Source organism: Prionailurus viverrinus, chromosome F1 (assembly GCF_022837055.1).
Source record: "Prionailurus viverrinus isolate Anna chromosome F1, UM_Priviv_1.0, whole genome shotgun sequence".
Lineage (NCBI taxonomy): Eukaryota > Metazoa > Chordata > Mammalia > Carnivora > Felidae > Prionailurus > Prionailurus viverrinus.
In genome coordinates this window covers 41,635,382-41,661,462 of record NC_062577.1, presented here as the reverse complement: position 1 = coordinate 41,661,462, position 26,081 = coordinate 41,635,382, and the positions used below count along the sequence as shown (strand labels likewise).

At 55.7% G+C, this 26,081-nt stretch overlaps 1 protein-coding gene and 1 non-coding gene across 2 annotated transcripts; one reads left to right on the top strand and one right to left on the bottom strand.

Moving 5' to 3' along the window:
• The first annotated feature begins 1,890 nt into the window (after positions 1-1,890).
• SLC41A1 (solute carrier family 41 member 1) lies at positions 1,891-24,722 on the top strand. Its single transcript, XM_047840647.1, has 11 exons — positions 1,891-2,291; positions 3,990-4,989; positions 13,442-13,549; positions 14,679-14,750; positions 15,391-15,535; positions 15,651-15,797; positions 16,402-16,549; positions 17,429-17,508; positions 18,658-18,792; positions 19,093-19,241; positions 22,173-24,722. Exons 2-11 carry the CDS (start codon positions 4,615-4,617, stop codon positions 22,356-22,358), a joined length of 1,545 nt encoding a protein of 514 aa, XP_047696603.1. The 5' UTR covers positions 1,891-2,291; positions 3,990-4,614; the 3' UTR covers positions 22,359-24,722.
• On the bottom strand, positions 19,996-20,132 carry LOC125155911 (U4 spliceosomal RNA). The gene has a single exon (XR_007148419.1). It is a non-coding gene; the product is annotated as a U4 spliceosomal RNA (small nuclear RNA).
• Positions 24,723-26,081: the final 1,359 nt, after the last annotated feature.

Here is a 26,081-nt window from a genome sequence, read left to right as displayed (position 1 = left end):
GGATAGGGGAGAGAGCAAGATTTTACGTACAGGTGGCTGAGCTGTAGGAAGGGTTAAAGCAGCAGGAAAGACTGGTTTTTTTTTTTTGTTTTTTTTTTTTCAACGTTTATTTATTTTTGGGACAGAGAGAGACAGAGCATGAATGGGGGAGGGGCAGAGAGAGAGGGAGACACAGAATCAGAAACAGGCTCCAGCCTCTGAGCCATCAGCCCAGAGCCCGACGCGGGGCTCGAACTCACGGACCGCGAGATCATGACCTGGCTGAAGTCGGACGCTTAACCGACTGCGCCACCCAGGCGCCCCATCAGGAAAGACTGTTGAATGGAGCAGGACGGGAATGGTCTCCAGCCCCTGACTGAAAAGTCTCCAGATACATCAGCCTTAATTTTCTGCCTAATCCTACACCCCCTCTTCAAAAACAGCTCCTTTTTGGTGGGGCCCACTGTTTCCTAGTCTAGCAGCTACTTCTCCCTCCAGGAAGAGAGACCCAGTGTTTGAGGCCAAAATTGGGGTTCTACGACACTGGCATTTCCTCTAGAGACTGCAGGCCCTTGATGCAAATGTTTTAGCAGCTAAACTGAAATAATCCTAAGTACTAGCATGGGAAGGCGGGTGGGGGCGCCAGGTTGCACATGTCTGTCGTCCTTGTCCAAAGGTATTAGATGCTCAGGTTGCTCTGGGTGTTCGTGGGTATCCGAAAGAGGAAAGGGCAGCCAACAGCTTCAAAGCCAGCACTGCCTTCTCCTCTCCCCAGGCACATCCCTACTCCAAAACCCATCCAGGGGTCTGGAGTCATGCTAGAACGCCCCCCGAAGCCACTTTCCCAGTGGAAAAGGGCAGGAAGGAACCACTGGTCACAGGTTCCACTGACAAGAGGGGAAAACCTGGGGGTGGCAGTTCCTTTCTGGGGGAGGTCACATCGCCCCAGGGATGTGACAAAAACATCCCAAAGAGAGCTGGTACTGAGTTTGCGTTGGAGAGGTGGAGATACCCCAGGGAGGAAGTGGCAAAAGGCGAGATGGGAACACCCCTCTTTGATCCCACAAGGTGCGTCAGGGAAAGTTGGATTTCGTTTCGCCCGGGATGCAGACATCTCTCCCCTATGTTGCCACCGGGAACGGTGGGTCAGAGGAAGCTCCCCTCCGCCCCTCCCTCAGGTGGGGCCTGTGGGACCCCAGCCGCGAGTCTGACCTGTTTTCGCTCCCGCCCGCCCATCCCCACCCCTTCCAAAAGTGGGACGTTATTAAGGCCGGTTCCGTCAGGGCCGAGCCATTTGCTTAGAGGAACGCGGGATCTGGAGGCAGCGCGAGGGGCCGAGCCAGCAGCAGAGGGGCTGTGTCCAGGAACGAGGTGGGGACGGTTCTCTCCCGGTGCCGAGCACCGGAAGGAGCGCGGGGATGGTTGCTTGAGCCCGCGGGGTCAGAGCTGGCTGGCTCCACACCGACTCTACGAAGGCCACGGGCTGGAGGAAACACTCAAGATGCGCGAGGAAACGCGCACAGGCGCACAAGCCTTTAAAGGGCGAGGCGGCGGCGGCGGCGGCGGCGGCGGCGGCGGCGGCGGCGGCGGCGGCGGCGGCGGCGGCGGCGGCGGCTCGCGGCAGGGCGGGGCCGGCTCGGGGGAGGCGGCCCCGAGCGGCGAGCGCCGGGCAACGGAAACCTCGGGTCGCCGGCCGCCGGGCGAGGGGACCCGCGAGCTCCCGGCACACGCCGCCGGCCCGCAGCCGCCGTCACTCCTCGCACTGCGTTTCCCCGGCGCCCCGCCTCCCCGGCACAAAGCGAAGGAAAGGGGCCGGGCCGAGGCTGAGCCCGCCCCCTCCCCTGCCTCCGATTGGCTGCCGCAGTTGTCCATCCTGAACCTATTTTTGATGGAGGGGGGGGTGCCACCCAGTCTGCCCCAGATCACGTTTGCCACTAGCAGCCAACCAGTCGGGCCCAAGTCCGCGGGCAAGAAGCGATTGGGGGCGAGTGAGTTCAGCCCCACGGTCCCCCGTCCGGGTCCCCCCCGCCCGGGCCCGAGGCGGTATATCCTGCCCTCCCCGGCCACCTACCCCTCGGGGAAGCGGAGCGGCGGCCTCGCTGTAACGCAGAGGCGAAATGTAGCGAGCCGGGTGTCGCGGCTGGACGCTCGCCTTGGCCGGGGGTGCGGGGGGGTGGGGGGCGCGCACGCCTGGGGCCGAGGAGGACTGCCGAGGAGGAGTGATGAGAAGAGGGGGAACCCTGCACCCCCCGAGACCACGGGTCCCTGCTGCCACTCGCCAGGCACCCCCCTTCCTCCCAAGCGAGAGGCAGGTCAGTCCTGTTGGGTCTGGGGCGGTGGGTGGCGGAGGGCGGGAGCCCTGGCGAGCAGCGCATTTGCTGAGTCTGAATGCGGGAGAGGCGGGGTAGGCCACCCAGTTACTTCTCCCCCGCCCTGGGTTTGGAGATACTAAAACGGGTCTCTTTTTGTCCCCTCCTCAGGGCATCCTGGTTTACTTTTGCTTCTTTCATCCCAGGGCCTTAGGCCCGTCTGAAGTCTCTTTACTGGAAGGAGTGTGGTGAGGGACTGGCTTCTCTTCCTGAGTGCCCCCTTTCAGTTTAGGTGGCCTGCCAGGAAGACAGGAGGAGGAGGGAGGGTCAGGTTCTAGCAGGCGCTGCTGGGATAGGAGCAGTGGACTCTCCTGCTCGGAGGTCTCGTTCTGGATTTCTAGTGAGGGTCAAGAACCACAGGACTGTGTTTAAAGAGGTCTGAAAAGGGAATCTGGATGTGTGGCTTGAGTCCATAGAAAGAGAAAACAATTCCCATGGGTCAGTTACCGGAGTTTGAATCACCCTTTCCCAAACTGGAGTTGACTAATTGTGTTTGGAATACTTAAGCACTTGTTCATCCTACCTAGGGAAATTCTCTTTATATGTATTTTTTGCCTGTAAGAACTATTTTGGTGAAATGGGCTAGGGTGGGATCAGGGCCTGGGGGGGTCGTAAACAGGAAAAGTGGGACCGTTACACCTAGACACATGCATTTGGGAACAAGTGCATTTTGGCTTACGCTGCTGCTTATATTTTGCTTTGCTTTGTTTTACTTTTTTTTTTTTTCTTTTTAGTTTTGCTGCTTTTGTCTTTTTGTTTTTTAAGAATTCCACTATATCCAACTCTTAGTAACCCTGGGGAACAGGACGAACCTAGGGAACTGAAATGTGTGCATAATAACCAATAGTTTTGCGCTGTCTCCCTTCAAACTGAGATAACTCTCTTGTCCTATCTGACAAACCCACAAGGCCAAGAAGAGGAGGAGAGAAGTAGAGACAGAAGCCTGGATCCCAGTCAGCGTCTGAGCTTTTTGTAACACTGCTGACTCTCAAGGGCAGGAGTGGGTAGGCCTCTGGCTCTTGGCCTTGGTCTGGCAGCCTTGCCCCATTGCCCAGGGAGTCCTCCTAGGTTTGGTTTTTGTGTTTGTTTGTTTTTTTCTCCCTCAGGGGCTATGGCTGTTTGGGGGTCTGGAGACTTTCATTTAGTGACTAGATTCTCCCTGTTTATTTGCCTTGCACAGCTGTCTCGTGACTGTAAACAATCACTTTTGCAGTACAGTGCCTCTGCTGTGTGGCCGGGAGCTTGTGACTAAATTTGTGACTGACCCCACTGGGAGACTACACTTAAATAATCCCAGGTTCTTAATAAGCATTCAAGAAGGGGTCTCCCCCAGGACATCCCTGTCCACCCCTGGTTGCCAAGAAGACAATGCCAAGGTCTCCTGAACCACATCTTCCCACTCCCAGGCTGGCCACATCTCGCTGCTGTTGACCACTGCGGTGACCCCTGGGGGACGGTGGGCTGCCAGTTGGGACAATGGCAGGGTCAGTGCCTGCTGGCCCTCCAGATGCCACAGTGCGGGAACGGGTAGTTTTAGTGAAAACTCAGTGCCTGCCTTTGTGGGAAAACTGTCCCAGTATGAGCTCTCCTTTGCCATATCGTAACATTCTCTTTTTCTCGTCTTCTTCCTTCCCACATCAGGTGTTCCGCACAGATTCTCGTGACTTTAAGGACCAGGGATTCAACGCGGGACAAGGTCTTCCCAGGAAGGAAGGAAATCTCTGGAGGAGAGGGGAAGGGCGGCAGACACTGCCCTGGGACCACAGAGCCCTAGGAGCTGTGGGAAGCTGAGGGAGCCGCAGCCGCAGCTGCCTTCTCAAGGATTTGAACTCAAGCTACTTTTCATGAAAGAAGGGCCACCTAAGAGGCCGCCCCAGACTTGGCTGGGCTCTTCTACTCTGGATGCCCCCTGCCCTGAGGAACCTGCCGCTCAGAACCAAAGAAGATAAGAGGCCAGATAAGTTGCCCCCGAGCACAGCGCTGGCCGGCCGGAGTCAGGCACCTGCACCCCTAGCGGCTGGCCGCGGAGCCTGGTGAGGAGTTTCTTGTTTCCTTCCAGCTCGCCGCTTCAGTGCTTGATGGGGCTGCCTGTCGGTGGAGCAGTTTTTGCAGCGCCCGGTAGGAGCAGAGAGCCGCGGGAAGAGGTCCCGCGGCACCCAAGCCTGGGTTCACCCCAAGACTAAGTTCTTTCCCAACTTAGAAAGGGAGAGAGAAAGCAAACAAAAAGAGAGAGAGAAGTTCTCCCTTCCCCTCCTCCCTTCCCGTCATGTCCTCTAAGCCAGAGCCGAAGGACGCCCACCAGCTGAACGGGACTGGCCCTACTCCCTCACCTTGCTCTTCTGATGGCCCCGGGCGAGAGCCCTTGGCTGGGACCTCAGAGTTCCTGGGGCCTGATGGGGCTGGGGTGGAGGTGGTGGTGATTGAGTCCCGGGCCAACGCCAAGGGGGTTCGGGAGGAGGACGCCCTTCTGGAGAACGGGAGCCAGAGCAATGAAAGCGACGACGTCAGCACAGACCGTGGCCCCGCACCACCCTCCCCTCTCAAGGAGACCTCCTTTTCCATCGGGCTGCAAGTGCTGTTTCCCTTCCTCCTGGCAGGCTTTGGGACTGTGGCTGCTGGCATGGTGCTGGACATCGTGCAGGTAGGACCTGGGTAGGGCAGCTCCTGACCGTGAACCCAGGGCCACCTTTTCCTCCTGGGAAACTGACTCTTGGAGTTTTCTCTCCACCTCCCTGTCAGAAGCAGCTGCTGCTTCCTAGAATACTGTTTCCCTTTGGATCACATCCTCAGTTTCTTCTTGGTCTAGTTTACTTTCTACAGAAGCCTCGAGGAAGCCCAGTAGCCCTGAGGAGGTGTTCAGGGCAGCATTGCTTAACAGAAGCAGAATTTGTTCCAGAGCTCAGGCTTGGACGAGGGGAGATGGAACAAGGTTGTTGCCTACCATGCCTCCTGGGCATTCCTCCTGAGCCCAGCTCAGTAGGAGACACTTAGATGGGACTCCTCTTTGTGCTGTCTTTTTCCTTCACTTGGGGTTTCAAGGATACCCACAGTAGAAAGCTCAGTTTCAAGTCTCCCCTCCTTCCCCCTGCTGGGCAGGAATTTGTTCAGCTGCCAAGAGGGTCTCAAATTAAGTGGGAAGGTTCTTAAAGGCATTTTGTGTTGCTTATCTGCCTGTAACCTTGGTACGATCTCCTTGGAGAACAGGGGTAAGCACATGCGATCTGATGCATGATTTGGGGGGGAAGGTGAGGGGGCTGGGGGGTAAGACCTAGAAGTGCCAATTCTGTGGTGTAAATGGGGACAAAAGGTAACCAGGCCTGGGCAGAACCATCTCTCCTCTTTGCTTCTTACCTGCCGTTCATGAATCTGCCCTGAGCAAAAAAAGGCTTCTCGTGAGGCTACTGGGTAGAGGTGAGAATAACAACTGGCAGGCCCTGGAAGCTGAGAGCCAGGGGTATGCTGCGTAGCAGGTTAGGACTCACCCAGAACCTTCAGGTCCAAGAGAGAATTCAAGTCTTGTCTCCAGGTAAAAGTTTTTGAAGTGTAGTAAGGCACACAGAGTTCCCCTGCCTCAAGGTGCTGGGTTTATCAAAGTTAATCATTAGCAGGTATCAAATTCCTGCTGAGTGCTGAGCTCTGTCCTAGGTACTTAGAGAAATACAAAGACCAGGGAAAAATCTGGCCTTTGCCCTTGGGATCCACACGTTCCCCCCACCCCACCACCACCACCAACCAGTTTGTCCCTAACCGTGAAATCTCCCATGTCCATGAGGACGTGGAGCTCAACATCCCCTCCCTGGGCCAGGCCAGCCCTACACACAACGCATGTGGTGATGCAGAGAGTCCTGCTGGTGGACGGGTGTCACTTTGCCAGTGTCCCAGGGAACTGAGGGTGGTGGTTTCTACGTGGCTCTGTCGACAGCGTCCCCCTGGACCACTTTGACTTGAGCCCTTACGAGAAGAACCCTGCACTTCCTGTTGCTGATGAGGATGGTGTTAATGTCATGCCAGAGTGCCTCGGCCTGTCCTGTCATCTGGACAGGACCTTCCCTCTGCCCTGACTTGTCGTCCTCAGGGTTGTTCCTCATGGAGGTTGGGAAGCCAGTCTGGAGCTGGGAAGGCAGGCTTCGGATTCCTCCCCCAGTGGCTGCTTCTCCTCCTGGGGCAGGGAGTGGGGGCAGGAGCCGGAGGAGAAATGAGCCTGGGGTAGCAATGTCCGCACCTCTTCCGTCCCTTTCCTGTGGCCTTGGTTCTCATTCTTAAGAGTTTTTGAGTTCTGGTTTGGTGCTTACAAAGGGGTATACAACCAGGGGCCAGCTGTTTTATTTTCTGCGTGATAATGACAGTAATGGTAATGGCCTTCTGTAGGCCCGTGAGGTAGGCACCATGATCATCTCCATTTTGTAGATAGGGAACCTATGGCTGAGAGGAATTAGGGAACTTGTCCCTGGTCATCCTGACTCAGAGCCTCCTGGGCCGTTAAGCCCTGCAGCCTTCACCATGCCCGTGATTTGCCAGTTGGTTAAAGACTCAGGGAGGAATCTGCTCTCCACGTCTTCCCTCAAAGGATAGAGTGGATCAGAATCCTGAACAATTGGAGTTATAAAGTGAACAAGAACAAAGGTTCTTAGCGGTCCCCCACCCCCACCCCATTCCCACACACTCAGAACTCTAGAGATGGAAAAGGCTTCTCACATCTTGCCCCACCCCCACCCCACCCCCATGAGCCTGAGACGGCGGTAGGGACTTTTGGAGCCTGCCCAGCGTACCCACAGAGGGCCAGCAATTGCCCTCAGTGTGGCACTTAGGCTCTCACCCCAGAGCTAGGATCCATTTGGTATAGATGACAATGGCTGGTTTGTCCTTGTCCCCCTCCCCCAGCCTTCCTGTCACAGCTGGGTTGGAGCAGGCCTTGCAGATGGCTACAGTGATATCAGGGCAGGAGGAGGGTGCAGAAAGACCAGGACATGGGACCACAGGGAGTTTCTTATTCCACATCCAGGAGAGCAAAGGGCAGGGGGCAGGGGGAGAGGGGTGACTGACAATCTCAGATTCAGGAAAAGCAGGACGATTTCTAGGGATTCACACTTGTATTCCCCCTTCACAAGCTAAGATGGCCTTCAGTGGGACAGAATTTGGGAGTGCCTAAAAGACTGGGGCCATCTGGAGGGGTTGGCTATAGAGTGTCCCCAGCATCTCAGAGCAAATGAACCAAAGTCCGGTGCTGATGGCTCCTTGGTCCAGGGCCCCCCATCTTTCCACACGACTGCAGAAGACTTAGTCTCTTCCTAGGAGGCTCCTTTCTGTTGCCTCTTATCTGCCCTCCCCTCCAATGTGCACAGCCAGCCTCTGCAGTGAGATAAGGGACTGGTATACTGTCCAAAAGTCAAAAAAAAAAGAAAAATGGACTGCCATCTGCTCCAGCGTCCAGACCGAGGCTGAAAGTTCCTGTGACATTTAGGAAGGAAAGCAGGGTTGGGCCCATTGTGGGAGTGGAGGCGGTTGGTTGAATGTGGTTGGATAGGGATCTGCCGAAGGTGCTCTGTGCCCCGCCCCCCAGTCTGCTCCTAGGCCTTTGCAGGGCATCTCACTCCCCTTTTCCGTCAGCCTTTTGAGGGATGGGGGTGGCAGGAGGTGGTGTGTACCAACCTTTCCTGGAATTCCCAGCTGTGTTAAGACAGGCGAGACCCCTAGGTCCTTATTTTAGCTCCCTACTCACGTACTGAGAATCCCAAGGAAAGGCGACAACCTCCTCCCCCAAACACCTCCTCCTCCAGCTGCTCATGTGGAAGAGTCCACGGAGATGAAGGCGGATGGCGAATGTGGGCTTGGGGAAGTGGAGGGAAAGAAGCGTTCCTGCCAGCCTGGCCTGCTCCCAGGGCCGCTGGCGCTCTCGGGCAGGATGCTCGGATCCCATCTCCGTTGACCACTCTCTTTCTCGCCCTTTGTACAGCCCCGGATACCCAGGCTGGCCTGGGGCTCGCCTGCTTGGGCACCTGGGATGCCTGCAGAGGGGGAAAGCCTCAGGCAGGTGACTCTGACTTAGTCCTCAACTCCAGCCCAGCTTCCGGGGTCCTCCCACAGCCCGGTCAGAGCTTATCTCTAGGGATTTTAGTCTTCTTTTTTTTTTTTTTTTTTAATTTTTTTTTTCAACGTTTATTTATTTTTGGGACAGAGAGAGACAGAGCATGAACAGGGGAGGGGCAGAGAGAGAGGGAGACACAGAATCGGAAACAGGCTCCAGGCTCTGAGCCATCAGCCCAGAGCCTGACGCGGGGCTCGAACTCACGGACCGCGAGATCGTGACCTGGCTGAAGTCGGACGCTTAACCGACTGCGCCACCCAGGCGCCCCCTAGTCTTCTTTTTTTTTTTTTTAATGTTTATTTATCTTTGAGAGAGAGAGAGAGAGACAGAGCATGAGCAGGGGAGGGGCAGAAAGAGAGAGGGAGACTCAGAGTCTGAAACAGGTTCCAGGCTCTGAGCTATCAACACAGAGCCCGACACGGGGCTTGAACTCACGAATCGCGAGATCATGACGTGAGCCAAAATCGGACGCTTAACTGACTGAGCCACCCAGGCACCCCAGGATTTTGGTCTTCTTAATGTCTTGATTCCACCTGTTCCTGGCTGTGACTCTCCGCCCTGCCGCTACCCTCCTGGAGGGGGAGAGAGCACAGGGCAGAATGCTCGAAAGCGGACGGAGGTCAGTATATGAAGCCAGAGGAGGTAAGGGATGGGAGAGGCAAGTTGGAAGGAGGGGGAAGAGGTCCCGGCAGGACCACTGAGGTATGAAATTTAGGGTGATCGCTTTGGATCAGGATTATTTTGGAGTGTGGGGGGAGCAGTCTCATTTCTCACCCCCGGATATCAGGAACCAGTGAGCCCCCAGCCCCAGCCAAGGACAGAGAAAGGGAAGAGGAGCTACATTCTGAAAAGCAGTGAGATCTGTAGATGCCCTCCCCTACCGAGTGGGGCCGTGCTTCCTGGACCGTGCCCTTTTCTGTCCCCAGCAGAGCAGGAAGGCGTGGGTGAAGGCTTGGCTGGCAGGTTTGATTGACTTCAGGGGCAGGCACTCCTCACCAGGATGAACAGGATGGGCCTGAATTAGGCCAACGGAAGGAAGAGAGACACTCACTGTCTGCCCCTGCCACATTCTAGCCGCTCAACCTGAGGGCCGCCCTGCCTCCCAGGCTGGTTCCACATCACCCGCCTCTCTTCCCAGAGACACAGAGTGTGTGTGCATGTGTGTGTGTCTCAGAGGCTCCCTCCTGCCCCCGCCTGAGCTGCCTCTTTGAGCAGGCCCGGTGGGTGAAGCAAGTATGTGTGTGGGAATTGGCTACTCTGACCCAAGTGCCAGTTCAGGGTTTTGCTGGGCCGAGGGTCAGGCAGTGCGAGATTCCAGGCCGAATTGCGTGTGGGCTGGGAAAACTTTAGCACAGGGGCTCTTAGAGTGACTGCGTGTTCCCCTTGCCTCTCCGTCTCTCATCTTGCCACTACTGAAACCCCCGTACCTTCTAGGTCCTTCTAACGTGTGTGCTGGGAGGTGGAGGGCTTTGGGAGTGCTTATCATGGCAGCCAGAGGGGCTTAGCTCGGCTTCCTACATTTTTTTCTTAAATAATCGCAAAGACAAACAATACGCCTCACAAACAGCGTAGCCGACATTATACGCAGACACTTAAATATTTCTTTCCAGGTCTTTCACTCGGCCCGCACGTGCACGTTACCCGCGCCCACCAGGAGAGCCAGGCTCTGCACGGAGCAGGCGGCGTGGTAGCTGGGAGGGGCGGATGGTTTGCAGTGAGGAGGGGATACGAGGCTGTGCTCTGAGAGAAGCTTCCGAAGTCCCCAGTCAGCCACCCTCGTGGGGGGAGGGGAAGTCTTCCCCTCCCTGGAGCTGTTTGTCCAGTTTAGGGAGAGAGGATGAGGTGAAACAGAGCAGGCCGGGTCCGCAGGGAGCTGGAACCCCAGTGGTGTGCCCTAGCTGTGTCCCAGAGTAACGGTCCCCAAGTTCCTCCGGGGTGGCCGGGGCTCGCTGGGGCTGCCTTCTCGCTGGGGACCCCGGGAGTGAGACGGGGTTCACGGTCCTCCAGTGTCTGCAAGGGGCTGGCTCTCTCCTCCTGGGGGCACCTCAAAGCTCAGCCAGTGGCGCCGGGGGAGAGGGGGCAGGCAGGGGGTGGGGGCTGCTCTCCCATCCTTAGTCTTGGGGAGGGGCTCCCCTAAAGAGAGTCCTACGCCCTCCACCTGTGAGGGGCCAGACCAGGAGCTCGGGTGAGCATACACCCCAGCGACATGCGCACACACCCGCGAAAAGAACTCTGACAAGAAGAGAGAAATCCTTACCTTCTAGGCCCTCCCGGTAGGTATCCAGCCTGCTCAAGTCTCTGGCCCTGGCCCAGCCCCCTCCGATAATCCTTGCTCATCTTTTATGATTATTATTGTTATTATTTATTATTGTGGTAAAAAACACACAACAAAGTTCATCATCTCAACCATTTTTAAATGGATAATTTAGTAGTGTTAAGTATATTCACATGGTTGTGAAACAGATCTCTAGAACTTTTTCATCTCGAGAAACTGAACGTCTATAACCATTAAACACTAAATCCCCTTCCAGCCCCTGACAACCAAGCATTCTACTTGTTATTTCTATGAATTTGACTACTTTGGGTGCCTTATAGAAGTGGAATTGTAGAGTATTTGTCTTTTTGTGACTCTGGCTTATTTCACTTTTGTATAATGTCCTTACGGTCCATCCATGTTATATAGCATGTGTCAGAATGCTCTTCCTTTTTTTTTTTTAATTTATTCATTTAGTTAGTTTTTAAAGTCTGCTCATTTATTCTGAGAGAGAGAGACAGAGAGAGAGAGAGAACAAGCGGAGGAGGGGCAGAGAGAGGGGCAGAGAGAATCCCAAGCAGGCTCCGTGCTGTCAGTGCAGAGCCCAATGGGGGGCTCGAACTCACGAACCACGAGATCATGCCATGCGCTAAAATCAACAGCTGGATGCGTAACCGACTCAGCCACCCAGGAGCCCCAGAATGTCCTCTTTTTAAGGGTGAACACTGGTCCCCTGTCTGTATATACCACCTCATGTGTCTGTCCATCAGTGGGCACCAGGGCTGCTTGTACCTCTTGGCCATTGTGAATAATGGTGCTGTGAACATGGGTGAGCAAATATCTCTTCAAGACTCTGCTTTCGCTTCTTTTGGATATACACCCAGCAGGAAGATTGCGGGATTATAGGGTAGTTTTATTATTCTCTACATTTTTTTAAGTTTTTTTGTTTGTTTTTTGGGTTTTTTTTTTGAGAGAGAGAGAGCACAAGTGGGAGAAGGACAGAGAGAGAGACACAGAATCTGAGGCAGGCTGCAGGGTCTGAGCTGTCAGCACGGAGCCGGACATGGGGCTCGAACCCATGAACCGTGAGATCATGACTTGAGCCGAAGTCGGACGCGTAACCGACGGAGCCACTCGGGTGCCCCTAGGGTGGTTCTATTTTTAATTTGGGGGGGACTCTGCATACTATTTTCCACAGTGGTTACGGTATTTTGCACCCCAACCAACAGCGCACGAGGGCTCCAGTCTCTCCACTTCCTTGCCAACCAACACTTGTTTTTTTCTGGCGATTTTGCATAGTAGACAATCTAATGGGTGTAGGTGATGCATCTCCCTGGGGGTTTGATTTACAGCTGTCCTCGTTCTTAACTGTGGAGTGTCAATGCTGGAATTGCCTTTAGAGACCATCTGAGTTGGCCCCTGAATTGTACAGTTTACAGTCAGGAGCTTGAGGCCCTTGTAATGTGTCTGAGGCCCCCGTACAGGTTGTCCTGGTCCGTGTGGGAGGCCGCTAGGGGGGAGAGCATAAGGCCCACCCCTGTGGTCTCTGTAAGAGACCCAAGGCTCTCAGTCCAGTGCCCTCCCACCCACAGCACTCTGTCTCCTGCCCACAACTCCCTCATCAGCCTGCATACGCTCGCCTGGCCGCCCACCCCCTCCTCCCTCTCCAAAGGTGGTGACCCATTCCTAAACAAATAAGGGAACAAATACTGGAGCCCACGCGGCAGCCAGCACCAGGGAGGGAGACGCAATCCCAGCCTTTTTTGCACATCTTTAGTCTCACTTGCAATTAAAGTAGCTTTCAAATAGCCAATCCTGGCTCTTTCTCTTTCCCCTCTTGGCACGAACAAGTATTGCGCCCCCTGAACCTCTCTTTCCCCACTCACAAAATGGGGACAAAAACAGCCCCCACCGAAATGCATTGTTGATAGGAAGAGGTGAGAAAACATATGTAGAGCACTTAGCCTGGCACACCGTCGGCACTTAACAGCTGTTGGCTGAAGAAACTGGGTGGAGAGCCAGGCCTGATAGTCCCCAGACTAGAACCTCTGTCTCCCGACTCCTAGTCCAGTGCTCTTCCTACAGGGCCACACCTGCCTTGCCTAGCTGAGAGACTGGGGAAGGGATGTGAGGTGCGGGAATGCAGAGGAGGCATAAAAAGCCTCCTGCAAACCAGCACGCAGAGATTTGGGGGCCCCGGTCTTGATTCAGAGCCTCTTAAGGAGACTTGCTGTGGCTGAGGCCCAAAGCCCTTGGACACAGAAACCAAACAAACTCTAATCTCAGCCCCAGCCCTGTGGAGCCTGGCTCTCGACAGCTGAGACAACACCACCCAAGGCTGCAGCCACAGAGAAACTGGGCTGAAGGCGAAGAGGTTGGGGACTGCTATTTGAGGGGGGGCCTGGGAAGGAGTTCTGGGGTGTAAACCAGCCTGGGGTGACAGCTGTGTGGGTCCTCACCTCCTCTCCCCCCGGCTCCAGAGAGCAGGCAGAGGAAGTGGAACCAGGCCGGAGTTCCTGACTGGAAGCGACCCTCCACGTCTCCCCATTTCTGGGTGCCAGGAAGCGGGGGCCGTGTTGTTTGCAGCACCATGCTCTTGGTTGGGTTCCAGGGTTCTTGGAGAAAAGGCGCTTGGTGTGCTCATGCCCTGCTGATTCCATTTCCTCCTCGAGCCCCTGGTCCCAGACTATCTGCTCGACCTGATGCCAACCGTTTGGGGCACTGAGATTCCTGGGTTCTGTTTTCACCTTGTAGCACTGGGAAGTCTTCCAGAAGGTGACAGAGGTCTTCATCCTGGTGCCTGCGCTGCTGGGGCTTAAGGGGAACCTGGAAATGACCCTGGCATCGAGGCTGTCCACTGCAGTGAGTGTCCTGGCTGGGAGGCATGGGACACACAGAGGACTCCGGGCGGCACAGAGCCAGACTGAGAGATCACTACAGGCCTTTCTCGAGTGCCCAGGCCTGGAGTGTGGGGCTGGGGCGGGAAGGGGTAGGGAGATCCCAGCCTGGGCGTCCTGCTTCTGGGCAGGGGCTCCCCGCCCAGAGTGGTTCCCAGGCTTGGTTTCTGGATGTCCCAGCTGTCCCTGGACTCTTGCCCCACCCCCTGCTTTGCAACCCGCCTCGTGACTGTTTGTGCAGCTTTGACAGGCAAGCGTCATGCTGGTCCCTCGACCTGCACAGATGGGGGCCTCCTCTGATCTCCAGCCCTACTCCACAGCTGGGCAGGAGCAGAGCCAGGCCTTCCCAGCCCCCCTCGCATCCCATTCCCTTTCCCCCATTGCCGCTTACTCTTCATCAAGTGAATAGACAGGGAGGGGGCTGCTTATCACTCCCCCTCCCCACGGCCCCAGAGATCAGCCATGATGGTTCAGAGAAGGAACCAGATTCAGGGCCACAGGGGGGGAGGTGGGAAGCAATAAAACTCAGGAGGCTGGGCAGCCAGCTGGCAGGGATGTCCCGCACGGCTCCAAGTCCGGAGAGGGCAGCAGAGAGAGTGGCAGCCGGTCAAGCCCACCCCATCTTGCCTTACTTCTGGCCTACTCCCACGCCACCCCGCTTCTTCCCAGACCCTCTTGCAGCCCCGGTCCTGTACCGGCAGCTGACCTTTCCTGCCCGAGGATGGCAAGCGGGCCTCAGAGCCAGGGATTGGGTCATTCTGACCCACACGGGAATGGGCCGCCCAGATGAGCAGCCGGTGGGATGGACTCTGCCTCTGCTCAGCGGCTGTCCTGAGAGGAGGCGAGAAGGAGAAGAGCGGGCTGCCTTGGGAGCCCCCTTCCGGCCCCCCGCCCCCAGCTGCAGCAGCTCAGCCTCTTTAGCTCCTTCCCTCTCCTGGCCCCCTTGATGCTGCTTCACTTTCCCTGGGGGTTACGCCCTGGGCCCAGGGTCTTAGGCCACATGCACTGGCTCCTAATCCGGGCAGGTTCCTAACAGACAGAGCTGCAGGCCTTTTCCAGCCTGGAGCTCCAGCCCCTCGCCCTCCCTCTCCCAGGCCAACATTGGGCACATGGACACTCCCAAGGAGCTCTGGCGGATGATCACGGGGAACATGGCCCTCATCCAGGTAAGAAAGCAGAGACCAGCGAGGGTGGGCTAAGCTTCCCCCTTAGTCAGGAATCTGAACGACTGAGGTCAGCCCCAGCCTGCTTGGGAGCGACACTCCAGCATCCTGCCGAGCTGGCGTCTCCGGAAGCAGCTCTAGGAGGTAACCAAGTTTCCCAGGAAAACGGCCAAGATGGGGAGGGTCCCAGCGGGCCCCATGTCAGTTCTCGACCCGCAGGGGTCCACTGGGTGTGAGTCCCCACAGATCAGACTCAGGAGTGCTGGAGTGCCATCGACCACGTGAGGCTACACAGCTTCCAGACTGGGAGTCTTACGCCTGGAGTCCCAGGCCTTGTCTGTGGACTGAAGGCTCAGGCTCTGCTGAGCCTCACCCCAATCCCCAGAGGGACAGTCATCCAGCCAGTAACACGTCCCGGGCGCCTGCAGGGTGCACTGCCCAGTACTAGTGTCTGGTGTGAAACTAAATAAATAAAGACATCATTCCAGCCTGGGAGGACTGCTGCACAGTCCAGCCCAGCCTGCCTCCTGGGGCTGCCGAGAGCCAAGAAGAGGTCTGGCTAAGTGCTCAGTGACCGGTGCTAGGAATCTCTTGGTGCCCCCACCCCCTCCCCCCACTGTCTGAGTTACCACTCCCTCCTCAGGTGCAGGCCACGGTGGTGGGCTTCCTGGCATCCATCGCAGCCGTTGTCTTTGGCTGGATCCCTGACGGCCACTTCAGCATCCCGCACGCCTTCCTACTGTGTGCCAGCAGCGTGGCCACGGCCTTCATCGCCTCCCTGGTACTGGGTAAGGAAGGAAGAGAAGGGCGGGGTGTCAGCCTGGCACCTCCAATCTCTCCTTTTGTTTGTTGATACCCCTTTATCTCTTCTCGCCCCGCCCGGCCCATCCCCTTCCTCCCCAGGTATGATCATGATTGGAGTCATCATTGGCTCCCGAAAGATTGGAATCAACCCAGACAATGTGGCCACGCCCATTGCCGCCAGCCTGGGTGACCTCATCACCTTGGCACTGCTCTCAGGCATCAGCTGGGGACTCTACCTGGAGCGGGGTGAGGCTGAGGCCACTGAAGGTGTGACCAGGGTAGGGGGGATTGGGAGAGATGGCAGTGGGTTTACCGGCGTGTAAGGATTTCCTCTAAGTTCTTAACTATCTGGTTGGAACACAGTTTTGTAATAACTCCCAAGCACGGAGACTAAGTACTCTCCAATGCATGCAGGCAGCAGGGGCACGGGGAAAAGGGTCTGAGAAATCTATTCTTGCCTGATCCGGTGGATTCCTACTTGCCTTGGGAGGCGTAAAGGTGGAAGGGGTGAGGGAAAGGAACTGAAGTCGGGAATCTGCTTGCAGAGTGAAGAAGGGGAGGGGAATTAGTGATTTCTGGGGATCAAAGCAAAGGAAGCTGGAATCTGGTCTCTGCCCCTAATGAGCCCCATGCCTGGGGAGCTCTCAGCTTGGTGTTCCTCATCGACAGAATGGAAAAGGCTGGCCCCTCCTCTGTCCTGGCCTTCCAGGGAGGATCAATGAGGTCATGTGTTTACAGGCACCTAGGGTGACGTTCCCGTGGATCTGCCGGCACACTGGCAGGCCGAGCCGGGGGAGGCCTGAGCAGGGAGCTGCGGTGCTCACCTCCCTCTGATCTCTGCCTCTCTCAGATGACTGGCAATACATCTACCCCCTGGTGTGTGCCTTCTTCGTGGCCCTGCTGCCTGTCTGGGTGGTGCTCGCCCGACGGAGCCCAGCCACAAGGGAGGTGTTGTACTCAGGCTGGGAGCCCGTCATCATTGCCATGGCCATCAGCAGGTAGGCTGGGGCCCTCGTACGCACCCTCACCCTCCTCCCACCCTGCCAGAGAGTCCCTGGGGAGCCCTGGGAAAAGGGGAGCGGTCTGGTGCCGACCCTAGAGATGCCTTCAAGAGTGTATCGGCTCCATGGCCTTCTGTTGCATGTGACAGAAGCCATCTGAAATGGGCTGCACTGAGCAGCAGAACGCACTGGCTCAGGGAACTAAAAAGGCCTGGCTGGGCTCAGGCGCATCAGCGATAGCATCAGGGCTCCGCTACTGTCCGCCTCTCGGTTCCGCTTCTCCCTGTGATGGCCTGCAACTCCAGGTTCATACTTTCCTTACTCTTACTAACTCCCGTGGGAGGAAGCCTCTCCACAGTTCACAAAGTCCCATGACAGAATTTCACCGGCTCTCAGCCAGTCACACGGCTCTGCCCATCACTCTGGCTGCGGGAAAGCGATGCCGTGATTGGCCGGGCCCGGGGCCTGGCCATCGTTGGAGCAGTGTCACCCGAACCACAGTGACTGAGTTTGAGAGAGGCGATTCCCGAGGAAGAGCCCCGCGCTGTTTCCACAAGGGGAAACGAACACCGAGCAGGCACAACCAGGCGGCCCTCCCGGGCAGGTCGCCCTTGGCTCCTGCAGCCAACCTGCGGGGCGGGTACAGGAGGCGGCTGCCTGACCCGGTGCCACCAGTTAGCTCTGGGGCCGCTCTGCCAGCTCTGAATATCATAAGCAGCACCTGGTTCTGGCAAAGGGGGCAAGGCCTGGGAGACCGGGGAGCCTGGGAGCACCCCCTCTTCCTCCCCGAGGCCAGATGGGCCTGTGCCTGTCATCCCCGGAACCGAAGCACAACCCTTCGGTGATCTTTGTGTCACTTTGTCTTCGTCTGTGTAGTGTGGGAGGTCTCATCTTGGACAAGACTGTCTCGGACCCCAACTTTGCAGGGATGGCCGTCTTCACGCCTGTGATTAACGGTGAGGTCTTGGCATCAGCGCCGGGGGAACGGAGGGGGGCAGGAGAGGAGGGTGTGGGGGGCTCTGCGTCGGGATTCCGGCGGGCAAGAGTATCCCGCTCAGAGAGTTCAAGACTTTAAATTTTTTTTTTTTTTTTCAACGTTTATTTATTTTTGGGACAGAGAGAGACAGAGCATGAACGGGGGAGGGGCAGAGAGAGAGGGAGACACAGAATCGGAAACAGGCTCCAGGCTCTGAGCCATCAGCCCAGAGCCCGACGCGGGGCTCGAACTCACGAACCGCGAGATCGTGACCTGGCTGAAGTCGGACGCTTAACCGACTGCGCCACCCAGGCGCCCCTGAGAGTTCAAGACTTTAATGCAGGGGCTGCTCACAGAGCAGGGAGCAGGGGAAGGACACACAGATTAGCAACCACAGGAAGCCCTAGTCCTCAAGGGTCAAGGGGAGGAAACAGTGTTATAGGAGCCCAGAGGGAACACACCTCTGCCCCCAGCAGGGGTAAGCCTCTACCTAAAAGCAGATTGGGATAAGGAAAGACATACATGACCCCTCTCTCCTTCCCCCCCACCCCCTCGTCTCTGACTGGGGTACTGGTGCCTCCTGTTGAACTAACCCGATTAGAAGCGGCCGGCAGGGGAGCCTGGGTGATGTAGTCTGTAGAAGTCAGCCTCTCGGAGCTCCAAGCAAGGCTGAGAAGAGCAGGGGGTAGGTCAGCGGTGGGAGGGGCAACAATAAACCAGCACGGTTCCTAGGAGAGGTACCAGATTCCAGAGTCCAGAGCTCAAACCTGAGGCCTGAAATCAGTTCCTGGAACCAGCACAGGGGCAGGGGGTACCTGGGTCTGCTCAGAGCTGAGGAGAGGGGCTGAGGCAAGGCAAGGCCTTGTCGCCTCGGCCGTGTGGGTGGGACAGCAGGGGCTCAGGTTCCCTGAGTCTACAGATCGGCCTGCACCCCTTCCCGCGCTCTCGGCCACCCGAGGGGCACGTGGGACTGCCACGTCTCCATAGCGGGGAGGACGGAAGGAGCCTGGAAGACTCCCTGGAGATGGGGGCATCTTGGTCTTCCTCCTCAGTGTGTCCCTTTTCCCCGTGGGACCGGTGAATGTGTCCTGCCCTCCCCACTCCTCACTCCCCCTCTGTCTCTCTGCAGGTGTCGGGGGCAATCTGGTGGCCGTGCAGGCCAGCCGCATCTCCACTTTTCTGCACATGAACGGGATGCCAGGGGAGAACTCGGAGCAAGCCCCCCGCCGCTGGCCCAGTCCTTGCGCCACCTTCTTCAGTCCTGGTAATGGCAGAGTCCCAGCCTCCCAGTCCCTTGCGGCTCTGGAGGGGGCGGCACTCAGTGAGCTTCCCTTGAGAACCAGCTGGGGCCTAGATACGCAGCTTCTCCTTCTCTCTGGAGAGCAGATCCCAGGCAGGAAGACGGTCCTTTCCTGGGACGCCACGGGGGCTGGGGACCACGGCGTGGAGAGCAGAGACAGCCCCGCTGTCCTGGAGCGTAGTGTGGTGTCCCCTGACTGAAAGGCCTTCCGGGGCCAGGGCTCCTCCTCCTCACCTCCTCACCTCCTCTCTCCCCTGGTCCCAGATGTGAATTCTCGCTCGGCCCGGGTCCTCTTCCTCCTTGTGGTTCCAGGACACCTGGTGTTCCTCTACACCATCAGCTGTATGCAGGGCGGGCACACCACTCTTACGCTCATCTTCATCATCTTCTACATGACAGCTGCCCTGCTCCAGGTACGGACGGCAGGGGCGTGGGAGGGCCTGCCACACACTCTGCCACCACTTCTTCTGGGACTGGGTGGCCAGGAAACACTGGGCTCAGGGGCTCAGAGAACAGGCTGCAGTTCCAGCAGAGTCACGAACATGCTGTGTGACTTTGGCCCAGTTGCTTTACGTCTCTGAGCCTCAGTGATCCATTTGCAAATTGAGAGGAATGGACCCGAGGTGGTGGTTGTAGGGTGCCGAGCAGGTGGGCCTGGGCGCCACCCCCACCGGCCTGGCCACGGAGCTCCACTCGGCTGTTTTGCGTGCTGGGCTTCCTCAGGAGATGTCATTCGAACGGAGGGTTTCACGGCTTGAAAAAAAAATGTCAGCACCACCACACTAGGACCCTGTCCAGCCTTGCCATGCTGGAACACAATACACTCTCTCCCTGCTAGTAATATTCCATTTTTTGGCAACCTCTTATTTTGAAATAATTATATATTCACGGGAAATTGCAAAAAACACGTACCAAGAGGTCCCGTGTACTGTTCACCCAGTTTCCCGCAGCGGTAACATCTCACGGAACTCAGCACAGTGACAAGACAGGGCAGTGAGGGTCGGAACGGTCCACGGACTGCATCAGTTTTATATACACTCATGTGCACGCGTGTGTTTAATTCCATGCCGTTCTGTCTCCGTGCCGTAGAATTGTGTATCGTCGCCACAGAACCGTTCCTCCGTCACAGGCCCCACCTTACGCTATCCCTTTGGAGCCACGCTCACCCTAGTATTATAGTTTCAATTTCTACAGACCTGACTTTCGACCGGTAATAACAGCCCCATAGTTCAAAACATTTTAATTAGCCCTAATCGCGCCTCGGATAAACCTCATTGGCTACGATACTGCCACTGTGCCAAGCTTAAACATTTTAAAGGTTCATAATGAGAGCTCTTCCTTCCTGCCCTCTCTCTGCCACCCAGTCCCTTCCTTCTGGCCACCCGTGTCATCCGTTTCTTGTAGATCCTTCACCCTTTTCTGTATTTATACAAACATAATTTTTCTTCTTTTCCTCCCCCCCCCTTTTTTGTACACACATGTAGCATACCCTCCACACTGTCCACACCCTGGTTTTTCACCTGACAGTTTATCCTAGAGGTCAGTCCACGTCAACACATAAAGAGAAGAGCACCCTGATTCTTTGATGGCTGCGGTCTTCTATCGTATAGATAGATGGACATGATTTCATTTAACCAGTCCGCCATTGGGAACCTCTTATCCCTCCAGCCCCTCACCCCACACCTTGAAAAGGCTGCGTGTTGGGACATCTTACCAAGGGCTGGGCTGGGAATCAACCATCCGTTCTTGCCCCGCGGCAGTTACCTACGCGGCACGTTCCCCTGCAAGTTGGGTTAAGTGCCCTTGCTGGGAAAGCGGGGGTGGGTACGCCAAGGGTCTGTGGCTGGAGGTTAGCCCTCGGTCTCCATCAGGAAGGATACACCTTGGCTCTGTTCCCCATTTGGGGCCGGCTGGAGGCACCCTCACCTCTGCTCTCTTCTCTAGGCCTGTGGAGGGCCAGAGCTGGGCACTTAGTCCGCTGTAAAGGTTCTTCCTGCGTACTTTGCCCCCTCCTCTCAGCCATGTGTCCTAGAGCTGGCTCGGGAGGCTGGAATGAGGGGTCAGCTGCTGCCGTGCCCTTCCTGAAGCTTGTCCTGAAGTCCTCCTGGCCACACTCTTTGTTTGGGACTCTTCTGCAGCTGCTGGGAAGGGGGCGAAGTTAGGGGGCGGGAAGGGGGGGGGGGCGGCCCTCACCCAGGGCCAGGGGCAGGCCACGTACAAGGCTGCTGTGTGCAAGGCAAGGGGGAACGTGCAGGGTGCTGGAACCGTAACCTCTGGCTGCCTTCGAGAGAACAACCAAGTTTGCCTAAAATTAGGTATCGGTTCTGGCTTCAGGATCCCCCGAGGGCCTCCGGTTCCTGCAACTGAGCCCCTCAGGGCAGAATTTACATACCAGTTTTTGCAAAATATGGTTAAAAGCAAAACCTCCCAAATGACTGTGTTGGAGATTTACGGGTAGAAACCTCTTCATTCGCACGCAGATGCGGGCATTTAGGGAGCCCAAATGGTGCTGAGGATATAGAAGACATGGTCCTGCGTCACTCCCCTCTAGTGTTCTACATCAAGCGCTTTGCCAACTTAAAAGTGTACGTGAATCTTGTTAAAATGCAGGTTCCGATTTCGAAGATCAAGAGGGGGACCTGAGATTCTGCCTCTGTAACCAGCTCCCAGCTGTTGTTGACGCTACTGGTCCTGGGGCCCCCTAGCAAAGTTCTAATCTAGATCATTCTTGATCTGTAGAAGTGGGAGGGAAGTAAGGGCACAGATAAATCAAAGCAGCAGATGATCCAAAATGTGTTTTGAATTGATACGCGCTCTGGTTTACATCCAGCTGACAGACTCGTAATTCTGTTTTGCTGGGGCTAATGTTAAGCTAGACCTGCTTTCCAGGAGCCCACGGCAGCAGAACCGAAAGGGGCAGGAGGAAGCTAGCTTGGGATAATCGACTGTTATTTAGACAACGGTACAAGTGTGCTGGCAGCAGCCTCCAATGCTGTCCTTATTCTGCTCTGCTCTGCTCCGTGGAGAAGCCCCTGTATGGAAAGCCAGCTCCAGTCCCCAGCCCCTTGCCAGGCTCCCAGAGAGGCCGACAGGGCAGGCGCTGGAGGGACCCGAGAATAGGATGACCCAGAATTAGAGGCAAGAGCGCTGAATTTCTGCAACAAGTAGGATTTAGATTACGAAGTCCCTTGTTTGGGACTGGAAACAATGCAGGGGTGGAAAGATGAGCTGTCCCACTGTGGATAGCCGAGCCTTGTGAGGCAATGGGTGCGTTCCATCGCGTGGCCTCTGGCTCCCCCTGGAGAGAGGGGATGGCTATAGGCCGGGCCCTTCTGTCTCCCCAGGTGCTGATTCTCCTGTACATCGCGGACTGGATGGTGCACTGGATGTGGGGCCGGGGCCTGGACCCAGACAACTTCTCCATCCCGTACTTGACAGCTCTGGGGGACCTGCTCGGCACTGGGCTCCTAGCACTCAGCTTCCATGTCCTCTGGCTCATTGGGGACCGAGACACAGATGTTGGGGACTAGCCTGGTCACTCAACCTTTTCCCCCACCCCTCCTGCACTTTCTGTTTGAGTTTTTTCTTTTGTTCCCCTTCCCCCAGCCCCACTCCACACTCCCGCCTCTTTCTAGGGACTTCGCTTTGATACTGAATTCTCATTATTTTCAATGGGAATTTTTATACATTGAGCCAAGTTTGTATAGCAAGGATTCAGACAGGACAGATGGACTGGGGTGAGCAGTACAAGTAGATTTTTGAGACAATCACCAAGTGCAATTTCCTGGTGGGTGCCTCCAGGCGATGTGGATTGGGGCAGGGGTTTCTGTCTGGGATCTGGGGGCATCTGGTTTAGCTTTAGCAAACTCGGTCATGGCCCTAATGAGAAACCCTTTGTAAGTGGGTTCTGGTTTTTTGGGTTTCTTTTCCTTCTTTTTTTTTCTTTTGGATTGAACAGAGAGATAAATATCATTCCCCCACCCCCACCCCCGTTCCTCCAAAACACACACATATTTTCTTCTATAAACGGACCAACTTCAAAGCACTAGGAAGGAGATAGCTGCTCCTGGCCCTGTGTAACCCTAGCCCTATTCTCTCTCGGTCCCAAAAAGAGTGAGGCCGACTGACTATTCAGATTGTACACACGCCCCTTACCCAGCTGTCTGATAAACACCACCAGCCCCTCCCTTTGATCTTTTTCCAATTGATTGTCACATCCGGGAAGAAATGAGTAGGGGCCCGGTCTTCCTGTTGACCCGTGTCCACCAACAGGTTTACCAAGATCTACATCCTCCCTGGGCCCAGAGGACCGATTGTTTATCTCTGTTTAATCTTTGTGTCTAATTGTCTCTCAACACCACCTTTTCCAGAGCTTTCCAGGTTGGGTTCCAAGGTTAGGGACAGGGAATGAGTATGTGGAGGGTGGCTCACTGTCGCTGTTTCTCCCGAGGGCATTTCACATCGTCACCTTCGACCCTGCCCCTTCCTGAAATCACTCATGCCGTCCTGCTGTGGAGGGTCTTCTCTCTTGGCTTCTGCCCTCATTCATCATCCATCCATTCATTCATTCACTCATTCAACAAATACCCAGCCTCCCCAAGAGGAGCTCCTGTGCAGGCCTGGTCTGAAGCATTCACTGAGCTATACTGATGGAGGGCCGACCACGTGTTAGGGACCGTGCCGGCGGTCAGGGAAACGGCTCTAAGCTCCCCTGCTTCCCCGGACACAAAGGCCGTGTGCCCCTTCCAGGGTGACAGAGAAAGCTTCCTCGCTGGAAGTGTTTCCATCTGTGTCATCAGGCCAGGCGCTGCCTCTAGATCCCGCCTCCGTGCAGCGCTGACCCCAGCTAGAGCCCCCAGCCCCACTGCTCAGCCAGCAGGTCACTTCCCTAAACCAGCCTTCCTCACCTTTTCTTCCCCCTGCCAGCCACCCAAAAGAGGATTCCGACCTGGTAGGCTAGACGTCACCAGCTGCTGCTCCTCTGCTCTGCCGAGTGCAAGACCTGGGGAACACGGGAGCCTCCCCATCCGCCCCCGCCCATTACTCTGACCGGATCAGAAATCTGCCCACACTCATGTGTGTGCATAGCCGAGCGTTTGGATGCAGGTGTCTTCTAGCCTCTCTCTCCCCCGCCCCCATAAACCCTCCTCTCTCTAGCTGGAAGGGCCCGCCTCCAGCAGCAGGCTAGGCACTGACCCTATGTCTTCCCAACACCAGGTCTCATCCCAGGAACTCAGCCTGTACCTCCAGAGACTATCTTTTCTGTCCCTCCATTTCCGCCCAGGCCACTTTCTGGAGTCTTAGAACTGGAAGGAACCGTGGGGGGGTTATCTAGCTGGGGCCAGGTCTGGCAGAGTTCATTAACACCAGCCTTGTTTCTGCTCTTCCCTCAGGCCCTCTTTTATCCTGCCCTCCACCTCCAGACACATTTGCACACAGACTCTTCTTGTACAGGCACCAAAACCAAGTCCTCTGCCCCCGAGGCTGTGCCCCTGTGTTCCCCGGTCACCCCTGCCCCCAGTCACTCACCCCTTCCTCGTCCCTGGAGTTCAGCCAGGCCGCCCTGGAGACTCAGGAGCATCCTCCTTTGCTGAAAAAGCAGGAAGGTAGGCGTGCCCCAAGCCCTCGGTGTGTGAGCAGAGGGAGGACTGTGGGATGAAAGGGAAAGAAAATGAAGTGGACTTTCCCGGAAGACTCGTTTCTTTTCCCCTGATTGCACGAACGGCATGTCATTTTGGCCTGGCTGAGAGGAGCAACATTGGTTTACTCTTGTATCCTTAAAGAGTTACAGAACTGTGTCTTAAGAGGATTATTTATAGTTACTATAACTGAATTGACAAATGTCAACGTAACTGATAAATTATATTTGGTAAAATAAAGAGGACGTTTATTTAGGTGGTTGGCGGTTCCTGTGTGTCTCACCCTGAAGCAGCTCCAGCTGTTTCGCCTCCCCTCGGTAGTCCCACCCCCTCCTCCCCCAGAAGTGGCAAGAGGCCAGAGTATGACGAGAAATGAAACATCCCTTACATACAGAGCTGTGTGCTAAAACGCACACATCAGTCATTTATTGCGAAACGATCAGCAGTGCCCTGGGACTTATTCCAGGAGTCCATGCCGTGTCCTTGCCTTCCACGCACTGAGTCGGCCTAGGGTGGGGTATCGTGCTAAGGGGCACAAGCGTCTATGGGTTCAGATTCCTTCCCTGCAGAGCTGGCGGTCTGGTTGCGTCAAATTAATAGCAGCTAGGATTTGTTGAGGACTTACTACGTGCCTTCACTATGCTCCGCCCTGTAAGCCCTTAGGAATTTACAATGGCCTTCGAAGTGTTTGGAGCCAGACAGGCCTTGGTTCAGATCCTCGATCTTCTGCTTGCACTTGTGTGACGTTAGCAAATCATTTATCCTCTCTGAGCCTCAGTTTTCTCATCTGTACTAATACCTATTTCCTACAATTGCTAGGAGATTTCGGCGAGGTAATACATATAAAGCACCAAGCTCTGTGCCTAGCACACTAAACCCCCAAAATACTAGTCATTGTTTAAAGGGCGGGGGGGGGGGGGGGGGGTTGGCCAATGACAAAGCAATGTCAGTACAGTGACCATAGGGGTAGTAAATGGAGGGTGGCTACGGGAGCAGGCAGATGGGGAAGACACTTAACCCAGTCTTGAGGGTCAGGGAAGTCTTGGAGGAAGTCAGGGGGAATAGGAGTTAGCAGAAAGTGGGAAGGGAAAGAGCCATCTCGCAGAGGGAGCAATATGCTAAGCAAGGAAGTGAGCCTGAAGTTTTGGAGAACTACAGAGAGTTCCATGTGACTGGAGTTTGGAGGGCAGAGCGTGACACAGCCTTAGCAGACGCACACAGACACACACGTTTGTGACAAAGCAACGTTTCTGAGATGGCAGATAGGGAAGAGCAGAGCCCCAGTGCGGCTCCCCCTAGGTCTGTCTGACTCCAAAGCCTCCACTGGGAACCGCTGTCCACCCGGACACTTGCCCCACAGGACGTGGGACAATCTTACAGAGCATATACTAAATGCCGAGCATTACTCACCCCAGTAATCAGCCTTGTTTGTTTGTTTGTTTCAGCTTTATGGAGGTAAAATTGACAAATAAACTTGTAAAATATTTATAGAACATGATGATTTGATATATGTATATGTTGTGAAAGGATCCCCCCCCATTGAGTTAATTAATACATTCATCACTTCACATATTTACTTTTTTTTTTTTTTTTTTTTTTTTTTTTTTTTGGTGA